The sequence below is a fragment of the Argopecten irradians genome, chromosome 5 (assembly GCF_041381155.1).
Source record: "Argopecten irradians isolate NY chromosome 5, Ai_NY, whole genome shotgun sequence".
NCBI classification, from domain to species: domain Eukaryota; kingdom Metazoa; phylum Mollusca; class Bivalvia; order Pectinida; family Pectinidae; genus Argopecten; species Argopecten irradians.
In genome coordinates this window covers 9,004,353-9,016,901 of record NC_091138.1, presented here as the reverse complement: position 1 = coordinate 9,016,901, position 12,549 = coordinate 9,004,353, and the positions used below count along the sequence as shown (strand labels likewise).

The window sequence follows — 12,549 nt, the reverse complement described above, 5'->3', positions numbered from 1 at the left end:
GTGAAGCATCATTGGGGAAACACAATTATATTTTATATAAATGAGTCTGGTCTGAACCCTAGGAACTGAGGGGTGGGGCCCCAAAAGGGCAAATTTTCTTAATTTTAGCTGGCTCACTTCCTGTTTTAAGGTTTCAGTCTCAGATGTCAATGAAAATTGGTCTATACGGGTTTTAATTGATGCCGAACAACATGCAAACATTTTCGTAAAGATTTTGGTATTCCAAGATGGCCGCTGGCCCCACTTCCTGTTTTAAGGTTTCAGTCTCCGATCTCAATGAAAATTGGTCTATGTAGGGGTTTTTAATTGATGCCGAACAACATGCAAAAAATTTCTTAAAAGATTTTGGTATTCCAAGATGGGCCGCTGGCCCACTTCCTGTTTTAAGGTTTCAGTCCTCTGATCTTAATGCAAAATTGGTCTATAGTGGTTTTAATTGATTCAGAAAGGGGAACTTTAGGTTGTAAGGACAATCATTTCTTATAAAGGACCGAGGTAAGACCCATGGGGATAGTAATGAACCGTGGTCCAAAATGGAAGCTTTGCTGAAATTTGGCAATCCTTGAATGGGTTTCGACCATATTTGGATGAAGGGCTACCAAGTTTGTTCAACAAATGACATTTACCTTTTTCATAAACTTACATATTCAACTAAGGAGTTCCATGTATTGTTTAGATTAATCGTTAACCAATACTTTATACTGTGACTTTGTTGTTTTGTGCCATGAGTCAGATGACCGTTAAGGCCCATGGGCCTCTTGTTGATATGAAATGTAGAGATTGTAATTATATAAATATACCAAATCCAATGTTGACATCTTTGTAAAAGTGACGACTTCATTGCAAGATACAAACTGTTTATGTATAAAGAAATTCATAGCTAGTATGTAATGGAATAAAGCCAAATAGCCTCTGGGTCTCTTGTATAATATTTGTACAATTCTATTTGTATCTGTATGAATTAGAATGTCACTTTACAGTTTGTTTGACGGTCATCCCACCCCTGTGAAAATAGAGAAGATGAGGTGTATAATGAATTACTTTCGGCGGGTTACTACCACAGGTAGGTGTCTAGTCTTCTGTTACTACCACAGGTAGGTGTCTGGTCTTGTGTTACTACCACAGGTAGGTGTCTGGTCTTGTGTTATTACCACAGGTAGGTGTCTGGTCTTGTGTTACTACCACAGGTAGGTGTCTGGTCTTGTGTTACTACCACAGGTAGGTGTCTGGTCTTGTGTTACTACCACAGGTAGGTGTCTGGTCTTGTGTTACTACCACAGGTAAGTGTCTGGTCTTGTGTTACTACCACAGGTAGGTGTCTGGTCTTGTGTTACTACCACAGGTAAGTGTCTGGTCTACTGTTACTACCACAGGTAGGTGTCTGGTCTTGTGTTACTACCACAGGTAGGTGTCTGGTCTTGTGTTACTACCACAGGTAGGTGTCTGGTCTTGTGTTACTACCACAGGTAGGTGTCTGGTCGTCTGTTACTACCACAGGTAGGTGTCTGGTCTTCTGTTACTACCACAGGTAGGTGTCTGGTCTTCTGTTACTACCACAGGTAGGTGTCTGGTCTTCTGTTACTACCACAGGTAGGTGTCTGGTCTTGTGTTACTACCACAGGTAGGTGTCTGGTCTTCTGTTACTACCACAGATAGGTGTCTGGTCTTCTGTTTTTACCACAGGTAGGTGTCTGGTCTTGTGTTACTACCACAGGTAAGTGTCTGGTCTTGTGTTACTACCACAGGTAGGTGTCTGGTCGTCTGTTACTACCACAGGTAGGTGTCTGGTCTTTTGTTACTACCACAGGTAGGTGTCTGGTCTTCTGTTACTACCACAGGTAGGTGTCTGGTCTTGTGTTACTACCACAGGTAGGTGTCTGGTCTTCTGTTACTACCACAGGTAGGTGTCTGGTCTTGTGTTACTACCACAGGTAGGTGTCTGGTCTTGTGTTACTACCACAGGTAGGTGTCTGGTCTTGTGTTACTACCACAGGTAGGTGTCTGGTCTTGTGTTACTACCACAGGTAGGTGTCTGGTCTTCTGTTACTACCACAGGTAGGTGTCTGGTCTTGTGTTACTACCACAGGTAGGCGTCTGGTCTTCTGTTACTACCACAGGTAGGTGTCTGATCTTCTGTTCCTACCACAGGTAGGCGTCTGGTCTTCTGTTACTACCACAGTTAAGTGTCTGGTCTTCTGTTACTACCACCGGTAGGTGTCTGATCGTCTGTTACTACCACAGGTGGGTGTCTGGTCTTCTGTTATTACCACAGGTAAGTGTTTGGTCTACTGTTACTACCACAGGTAGGTGTTTGGTCTTCTGTTACTACCACAGGTAGGTGTCTGGTCTTCTGTTACTACCACAGGTAGGTGTCTGGTCTTGTGTTACTACCACAGGTAGGTGTCTGGTCTTGTGTTACTACCACAAGTAGGTGTCTGGTCTTCTGTTACTACCACAGGTTGGTGTCTGGTCTTCTGTTACTACCACAGGTAGGTGTCTGGTCGTCTGTTACTACCACAGGTAGGTGTCTGGTCTTCTGTTACTACCACAGGTTGGTGTCTGGTCTTCTGTTACTACCACAGGTAGGTGTCTGGTCTTCTGTTACTACCACAGGTAGATGTCTGGTCTTCTGTTACTACCACAGGTAGGTGTCTGGTCTACTGGTACTACCACAGGTAGGTGTCTGGTCTTGTGTTACTACCACAGGTAAGTGTCTGGTCTACTGTTACTTCCACAGGTAGGTGTCTGGTCTTCTGTTACTACCACAGGTAGGTGACTGGTCTTCTGTTACTACCACAGTTAGGTGTCTGGTCTTCTGTTACTACCACAGGTAGGTGTCTGGTCTTCTGTTACTACCACAGGTAGGTGTCTGGTCGTCTGTTACTACCACAGGTAGGTGTCTGGTCGTCTGTTAATACCACAGGTAGGTGTCTGGTCTTGTGTTACTACCACAGGTTGATGTCTGGTCTTGTGTTACTACCACAGGTAGGTGTCTGGTCTTTGTGTTACTACCATAGGTAGGTGTCTGATCTTCTGTTACTACCACAGGTAGGTGTCTGGTCTTATGTTACTACCACAGGTAGGTGTCTGGTCTTGTGTTACTACCACAGGTAGGTGTCTGGTCTTGTGTTTACTACCACAGGTAGGTGTCTGGTCTTGTGTTACTACCACAGGTAGGTGTATGGTCTTCTGTTACTACCACAGGTAGGTGTCTGGTCTTCTGTTACTACCACAGGTAGGTATCTGGTCTTGTGTTACTACCACAGGTAGGTGTCTGGTCTTCTGTTACTACCACAGGTAGGTGTCTGGTCTTCTGTTACTACCACAGGTAGGTGTCTGGTCTTCTGTTACTACCACAGGTAGGTGTCTGGTCTTGTGTTACTACCACAGGTAGGTGTCTGGTCTTGTGTTACTACCACAGGTAGGTGTCTAGTCTTCTGTTACTACCACAGGTAGGTGTCTGGTCTTGTGTTACTACCACAGGTAGGCGTCTGGTCTTCTGTTACTACCACAGGTAGGTGTCTGATCTTCTGTTCCTACCACAGGTAGGCGTCTGGTCTTCTGTTACTACCACAGTTAAGTGTCTGGTCTTCTGTTACTACCACTGGTAGGTGTCTGATCGTCTGTTACTACCACAGGTGGGTGTCTGGTCTTCTGTTATTACCACAGGTAAGTGTTTGGTCTACTGTTACTACCACAGGTAGGTGTTTGGTCTTCTGTTACTACCACAGGTAGGTGTCTGGTCTTGTGTTACTACCACAGGTAGGTGTCTGGTCTTGTGTTACTACCACAGGTAGGTGTCTGGTCTTGTGTTACTACCACAAGTAGGTGTCTGGTCTTCTGTTACTACCACAGGTTGGTGTCTGGTCTTCTGTTACTACCACAGGTAGGTGTCTGGTCGTCTGTTACTACCACAGGTAGGTGTCTGGTCTTCTGTTACTACCACAGGTTGGTGTCTGGTCTTCTGTTACTACCACAGGTAGGTGTCTGGTCTTCTGTTACTACCACAGGTAGATGTCTGGTCTTCTGTTACTACCACAGGTAGGTGTCTGGTCTACTGGTACTACCACAGGTAGGTGTCTGGTCTTGTGTTACTACCACAGGTAAGTGTCTGGTCTACTGTTACTTCCACAGGTAGGTGTCTGGTCTTCTGTTACTACCACAGGTAGGTGACTGGTCTTCTGTTACTACCACAGTTAGGTGTCTGGTCTTCTGTTACTACCACAGGTAGGTGTCTGGTCTTCTGTTACTACCACAGGTAGGTGTCTGGTCGTCTGTTACTACCACAGGTAGGTGTCTGGTCGTCTGTTAATACCACAGGTAGGTGTCTGGTCTTGTGTTACTACCACAGGTTGATGTCTGGTCTTGTGTTACTACCACAGGTAGGTGTCTGGTCTTGTGTTACTACCATAGGTAGGTGTCTGATCTTCTGTTACTACCACAGGTAGGTGTCTGGTCTTATGTTACTACCACAGGTAGGTGTCTGGTCTTGTGTTACTACCACAGGTAGGTGTCTGGTCTTGTGTTACTACCACAGGTAGGTGTCTGGTCTTGTGTTACTACCACAGGTAGGTGTATGGTCTTCTGTTACTACCACAGGTAGGTGTCTGGTCTTCTGTTACTACCACAGGTAGGTATCTGGTCTTGTGTTACTACCACAGGTAGGTGTCTGGTCTTGTGTTACTACCACAGGTAGGTGTCTGGTCTTGTGTTACTACCACAGGTAGGTGTCTGGTCTTGTGTTACTACCACAGGTAGGTGTCTGGTCTTGTGTTACTACCACAGGTAGGTGTCTGGTCTTGTGTTACTACCACAGGTTGGTGTCTGGTCTTGTGTTACTACCACAGGTAGGTGTCTGGTCTTCTATTACTACCACAGGTGGGTGTCTGGTCTTCTGTTACTACCACAGGTAGGTGTCTGGTCTTCTGTTACTACCACAGGTAGGTGTCTGGTCGTCTGTTAATACCACAGGTAGGTGTCTGGTCTTCTGTTACTACCACAAGTAGGTGTCTGGTCTTCTGTTACTACCACAGGTAGGTGTCTGGTCTTGTGTTGCTACCACAGGTAGGTGTCTGGTCTTCTGTTTTTACCACAGGTAGGTGTCTGGTCTTCTCTTTCGTTACACAGTTGGTGTTTGGAAAAATGTTCTAACATATGAAAGATATTATTATACCACATTTCAACTGAACTGTTGACTGTTCTGCAAACTTTGGCAGGCACTTTCCTGCTGACATCATTTAAAAGGTAGAATACCACTTTGGCTAGTGTTCAGATGTAGTGGGTTTAACCCCAGTCTGACAGCTGTATTTACCCCAATAAAATACCCACATTGTGGTATAAAGATTTTGTATATCTTTGAGGATGATATCTTTTGAGAAAGGAGGGAGGGGTGTAGCTTGACTGGACTGGATTGATCATCAGCAACCAGGAAGTTCAACTGGGAGAGCATCTGGCTAGTGTTCAAAGGTCTCAAACACCCACCTGGCCGCTACCTTTTCTTCTCTCCTCAAACATAAGACCACAATTGAGTTATGACCTATAGGTTAAGGGAAAAATATGCAGTCACTGATATTAAGCAGATTCATCCCTACAGTTCAGTCAAACTTAACGAGCTGTTTGTTCGTTAGAGAATTAAAAATGTGAAGATTTACCAGTGAGATAAGTTTCAGAAGCATTTTCAGACAGCTGTATACTGTCATTAAAACAAGAGGCCCAGAGGGCCTGTATCGCTCACCTGGTTTGTAATGCCAAGTAATGTTCTGAATACAGGCTCATTGTTTCTTTTCTGAAGGAATTTTAATATTAACCTCTAAATCCCCTATTGGGCCCCACCCCTCCCGCCCCCAGGGGGTCAGAGCCAAAATTTATACAAGTTCTGTTCCCCTTCCCCCAAGGATGTTTATGGCCAAATTTGGTCACAATCCAAGCAAAACTCTAGGACAAGAAGTGATTTATAGGATTTACCTCTATTTCCCCTATTGGGCCCCACCCGTCCTGTCCTCAGGGGGCCAGAGTCAAAATTTATACAAGTTCTGTTCCCCTTCCCCAAAGGATGCTTGTGGCCAAATTCGGTTACATTCCATTCAGAACTCTTTGACTAGTAGCGATTTAAAGGATTTACCTCTATTTCCCCTATTGGGCCCCGCCCCTCCTGCCCCCGGGGGACCAGAGCCAAAATTTATACAAGTTCTGTTCCCCTTCCCCAAAGGATGTTTGTGGCCAAATTTGGTTACATTCCATTCAGAACTCTATGACTAGTAGCGATTTAAAGGATTTACCTCTATTTCCCCTATTGGGCCCCGCCCATCCTGACCCGGGGGATCAGAGCCAAAATTTATACAAGTTCTGTTCCCCTTCCCCCAAGGATGTTTGTGGCCAAATTTAGTTACATTCCATTCAGAACTCTATGACTAGTAGCGATTTAAAGGATTTACCTCTATTTCCCCTATTGGGCCCCGCCCCTCCTGCCCCCGGGGGACCAGAGCCAAAATTTATACAAGTTCTGTTCCCCTTACCCCAAGGATGTTTGTGGCCAAATTTGGTTACATTCCATTCAGAACTCTATGACTAGTAGCGATTTAAAGGATTTACCTCTATTACCCCTATTGGGCCCCGCCCCTCCTGCCCCTGGGGGATTAGAGCCAAAATTTATACAAGTTCTGTTCCCCTTCCCCCAAGGATGTTTGTGGTCAAATTTGGTTACAATTCATGTAGAGCTCTAGGACAAGTAGAGATTTAAAGGATTTACCTCTATTTCCCCTATTGGGCCCTGCCCATCCTGCCCCTGGGGGTCAGAGCCAAAATTTATACAAGTTCTTTTCCCCTTCCCCCAAGGATGTTTGTGGCTAATTTTGGTTACAATCCATGCAGAACTCTAGGACAAGTAGGACGAAAGTTACCTAAAACATACCCGAAACATACCTAAAACATACCCAGAGAAATATACCTAAAAGAACCCGAAACATACAAAGTACCTAAAAACATACCCGAAAGCTACCTAAAATGTACCCGAAAGCTACCTAAAACATACCCGAAAGCTACCTAAAACATACCCAGAAAAATATACCTAAAAGATACCCGAAACATACAAAGTACCTAAAACATAAAAACATACCCGAAAGCTACCTAAATGCTACCTAAAAGGTACCCAGAGAGCTACCTAAAAACATACCCGAAAGCTACCTAAAACTACCCGAAAGCTACCTAAAACATACCCGAAAGCTACCTAAACATACCCGAAAGCTACCTAAAACGTACCTAGGAAAGCTACCTAAAACATACCCGAAAGCTACCTAAAAAGGTACCCGAGAGCTACCTAAAACATACCCGAAAGCTACCTAAAACATACCCGAAATCTACCTAAAAGGTACCCGAGAGCTACCTAAAACATACCCGAAAGCTACCTAAAACATACCCGAAAGCTACCTAAAAGGTACCCGAGAGCTACCTAAAACATACTCGAAAGCTACCTAAAAGGTACCCGAGAGCTACCTAAAACATACCCGAAAGCTACCTAAAACATACCCGAAAGCTACCTAAAACATACCCGAAAGCTACCTAAAAGGTACCCGAGAGCTACCTAAAACATACCCGAAAGCTACCTAAAACATACCCGAAAGCTACCTAAAAGGTACCCGAGAGCTACCTAAAACGTACCCGAAAGCTACCTAAAACATAAGTAATGTCCCATGTTTTTTAACATGAACTCACAAATCATTAAAAACATGATATAGAAATATGAAAATAGAAAACATTTAAAAAGTTTATTGTAATTTTAAAAATTGCTTTTTAAACAAAACAAATCTGATCAATTTCAAGTCACAAAAAATAATCAACATAATATTATTGATAGTTGAATACATCATTCAAGATACATAGTCACTGTTCGATGCAGTAATTTTCAAAAGCTTTACTATCCATGTCCTTTTAGCATTTTCACATCAATTAATCCATCATAAGACACTGGATGTGGCGATGTAATCTTAGGGAAAGGGTACAGTGTTTCCATGTCGATTGCAACTGATGAATATATCTCTTCACAATGTGGACGGATTTGCACAGGATAATGTTGTTCTGGTGATTCTTGTTGGAGTTTACTGAAAGAATAATGGTAATATTAAAGCATGCAGGAATCCAAAAGATCTAAACACCAGTAGTTATCGAAATATGTAATCACTAATGCAATTCAACACTGAAACAGTTTTTGAAAGATTTGATGAATGGTTTACACCATCTAAACAACGGCATTCTAGATATGCAAACATTCAGAAGGAGTTAACAAGAGTTAACAAAATATGAAGCAAGGCCACTTTACATCATTGGATGCAGACATATTGAAGTTTCCGCTAATATTAACAAATCAAACGCTTTATTATAATAAGCTCATTAAAAATTGTTTTACTCAACTTAGGGAAACAAATGCTTACACACATTTTGATTTAACAGTCAACAAGAATTTCTTTCAATGAGACTACCATTCCACATCTCCACCATTAACTAAAGTCCTACTGTAAATATGTTAGACTATTCTTAGTTGTATATGTATGTCAAAGGTCACAATGTAGGTCATGATAACCCACCAGATATAAACCAAGAAGTTCCAGTGATTTGAAGTATAGGTATAAGAGCCTAGTAATACTTGGCCCATCCTAGATTTCCAGGGGTTACGATCACTTATAATCTTTTACACCCTGGGAATATGTCATAGCGAAACTGAAGGCTCTGTGTATGACATCAGATGAGAAGATAGTTTGGTTCTTTGATATACATCAAAAGACTCAATTAACTGTACATTGCATGGCTTTGAAGTTGAGCATCACTAAATCTCTAGATCTGCTGCAGGCCTGTGATTGGTCAGTTTTTTTCTCTTGAACTGCCTTCAGTTTTGCTATGATATGTTCCAGCGAAATCAAGGTTATAAGTGATCATATAACCCTTTGAAATCAAGGTCTTGATTTTACATTTAGGACCTGGAAAAGTTTTCGAAAAAGAACATTACCTAATAAAGAATTGATTTTATCACCAAAAAGGATATTTTAGTGTTTTTTTTTTTAAATTGTTTCCCCTCATTTAACTATTAAATACCTTTAAGTCACATTTGCTTTGCATACAACACTGAAAATAAACTAAACATGAAGTTTACCCTACATGTACATGAAATTAATCTATTTTAATAAAATCCTTACATACATTACCACGCCTAATATAATCATCTTTTGTAGTGTATATGCCGGGGGAAGTGTCTTCTCCACTTTTTAACTCCAATGCACACAGCAGTATTACCTGATGAAAGTAAAAAAAAAATGAATGAAGGATAGCGACCAATTATAATGATTATATAGAATGATGTAATATGTTAGTCGTTTCTCAATTAGAATTATCATCATTTCAATTAATATTTTAATTCATCTAGATTTGTGAATGAATTGATTAGTTGCTTTTGCACACAAACATTGATAATTCACAATTCATTTCCATATTTATGAGTATTTTTACCAATGAAAGTGTCTGATTGGTGCAAATCTCCAATAATTGGTCTAACTTGTGATTGTTTTCTTCTTTCCTCACCATGGCCCATTCTGATATTCCTGGAAAAAATTACATGAATCATTACAAGTTAATTGGAAGCATCATATATACATCAAGAAGTAAATTTCACCAAGATAAATACTAAATCATTAGAACCATAAATATGAAATATACTGTATATAAAATTCCAAAATATAAACAAATAAATTTTAATTTCATATTTATGTACAAATTGAAGATAAATATATATCTTCTACTTTCTATAGCTTGATTTCTTTATTCATATAAGACTATGTATCCAATTTAAAAATAAATTTCACAAATTTATATTTGAATTATAATTTTAATTAATCAAAATCCAGCCAATTACATGCAAATATGGACCCATAAAATGCTTTGTATTTCAAAATATTCCATGCATATTTGTAACAGCTTTCAATCATCAAAGTTTTGTAGCTTTGTTTAACAGAATATTAAGGAAAATTACCCGGACACTCTCTTTCTTTTCAATGTCGGTGACGATTATTGATGAGACCTACTTTTCTGTTGCCAGCATGAAGACAACGTCCAGATATATTATTAATATTACAAGTTACATTTTTTAATTCAATAATAGTATAATGGTGTGCAAAACATCACAACTTGCATACCAAAACCCATAAAAGACACTTTTTGAGCTAAATAACAAATAGACAGTAGGCCTACATATTTTCTTCTCAAACCGTGAATTCAAAAATAATAATAATAAACAATCAAAATCGTTCAAACTCATCTAAATTATGTCCAAAATTCATGAAATACTTGGTATACTAATAATCTAAGCTATGCTTTCAGTAGTTATACGACTTATTTATTTACCAAAACAAGAAATTTTGGTTCTGTGATATTTTTAAAATTTACAACCTGCTGCTAGTAACCGGTAATTTGAGCTACGGTGAAAATTGAAAACGTACCTGAATTCTGACATATTAAACTTGCCGTGATTGATGAATCAGCTAACAGGCATGAAATAAACCCCCATCAAGTTGATTTTCTGTGGTATACAGGACAAAAACATCGTCTGTAGGCACGGCAAAGGAGAGCCTGGGTTGTTTACATTTTCAAATACTTCCGTAAACACCTTCCTCTATTTTCCCGCGAAAAGTCACGTGATTAACAAAGGGGATTCCCCGGCCGGGATTCCCCTGTACATCATAAACAAATCCTTGTCTCCGTGAGACTTTCGGCAAATATTTCAACTGGTGAAGTTGTTAATTGATTTAATTGTATAACTGAAGTGTTTCTGGTGTTATTCTAGTAGAAAGATAATTTAATCAGCGACAGCGTATTTACTACAACGGTGTTTACTGTTGGTTTCCGGCATGCAGACTGTGCCTCAGTCAGTCAGTGAAGCTTTCAGCACAAATATTTCGACCAATTTTGATGTTGATAATTGATGAAAGTAAATAAATAAAGTATTCCTGGTATTATTGTAATGGAAAGAATATTTACTCACAAGTATCAGTCTGACTAGCTATTTACGACAAAATTGTTTACTGTATACATATCGGTTTACGGCATGCATCTTGGAGAACATGTTCACTACACGTGTGTTTATCACTAATTTGAACGATAATTTCCATACCTATAAAGTAGAGTGTTTGTTAAATCCAAGCTGGATAATGGGCCCAGACCCCTTTTAATGGAATGTATGGATAGTTGTTTAATTGTATGTAAATTTAAAGGATTTATTTTGCATGTACATCGATCTCAATCTGGATTTCAACACACCAATATTACAGATATTTTGACGTAAATCTGTTCTGAAAGTCATCAAAATTATTTCATAATATTCTAAACATGGTTTATTACATCCTGTAAGATGTGAAACAATTTTAAAAATGGCCATGTTTGGGAAGATTTAAGTTAATGCCAATGCAGGTGTGAAAATTTACATGTTTAGAAATGCCCTGTGATTTTGATTACCGTCATAAACCAAGCATATTTGTTTCTTATAATTTTCAAATAACTGTGATTAAATGATGAACAGAAGATTATACAAATGTTGAAAAGGAAAAAATAATGAATTTATAGTATTATTGTGTTTAAATAATGATTATATATTTGAAAATAATTAAACGAAAATTTCTGAGGAAATTTGACACATCCAATTGCAAGACTACATGTAATTTAATTCACAGAAAACACAGGAAAGAAGTACATTTGAGAATGTAGAATATATTCAAGTCTTTAGAATATATTCAAGTCTTAATATGTACATGAATCAATTTATCATAGTCACATATTACTCCATCCTAACATATTTCAGATACTTGGACCTGGCATGGAAAAATCCTAAGTCAAAAATAGGTACATTTTAGGTACTTTGTAACATTCAGAAATGAAGTCAATATGAGGCACATTTTAGGTAGTCTAAAAAAAAACTAAGTTGAAACTAGGTACATTATAGGTATTTCTAAAATATTCAAAGTCCACCATAGGCACATTTTAGGTACTTTGAGAATTTCAGAGTCCAAATTGGGTATGTTTTAGGTACTTTGAGAATTTCAAAGTCCAAATTGGGTATGTTTTAGGTACTTTGAGAATTTCAAAGTCCAAATCGGGTACATTTTAGGTATATCTCAAAAACCATAGGTATCTTTTAGGTATACCTAAAACGTACCTATTCTGATGGGTACTTTTTAGGTAGCCTTTAGGTACACTTTAGGTATACCTCAAAGTACCTATTTTTCCCCTGGGTTAGCCAAGCCGAGTATGTGATGTGTTAGCCAAGCCGAGTATGTGACGTGTTAGCCAAGCCGAGTATGTGACGTGATAGCCAAGCCGAGTATATGATGTGTTAGCCAAGCCGAGTATGTGATGTGTTAGCCGAGTATGTGATGTGTTAGCCAAGCCGAGTGTGTGATGTGTTAGCCAAGCCGAGTATATGATGTGTTAGCCAAGCCGAGTATGTGATGTGTTAGCCAAGCCGAGTGTGTGATGTGTTAGCCAAGCCGAGTATGTGATGTGTTAGCCAAGCCG

The 12,549-nt window shown here is 39.7% G+C and overlaps 1 protein-coding gene and 1 long non-coding RNA gene across 4 annotated transcripts in view; one reads left to right on the top strand and one right to left on the bottom strand.

Moving 5' to 3' along the window:
• Positions 1–1,127, top strand: part of LOC138322805 (poly(ADP-ribose) glycohydrolase-like) — a 66,618-nt gene extending 65,491 nt beyond the window's left edge. For both annotated transcript variants that reach the window (XM_069266916.1, XM_069266917.1), the window contains one exon: positions 981–1,127. In XM_069266916.1, the coding sequence (XP_069123017.1) occupies positions 981–1,098 (118 nt within the window). In that variant the 3' untranslated portion in view covers positions 1,099–1,127. The remainder of the gene's footprint in view (positions 1–980) is intronic.
• A 6,686-nt stretch (positions 1,128–7,813) lies between these two features.
• Positions 7,814–11,018, bottom strand: LOC138322804 (uncharacterized). Of its 2 annotated transcripts, none has more exons than XR_011208489.1 (4): positions 10,482–11,018; positions 9,496–9,587; positions 9,186–9,282; positions 7,814–8,096 (listed from the first exon to the last, which is right to left on the bottom strand). It is a non-coding gene; the product is annotated as an uncharacterized lncRNA (long non-coding RNA). The 2 variants fall into 2 exon arrangements; XR_011208488.1 differs by having other exon boundaries at positions 7,817–8,096; positions 9,190–9,282; positions 10,482–10,988.
• Positions 11,019–12,549: the final 1,531 nt, after the last annotated feature.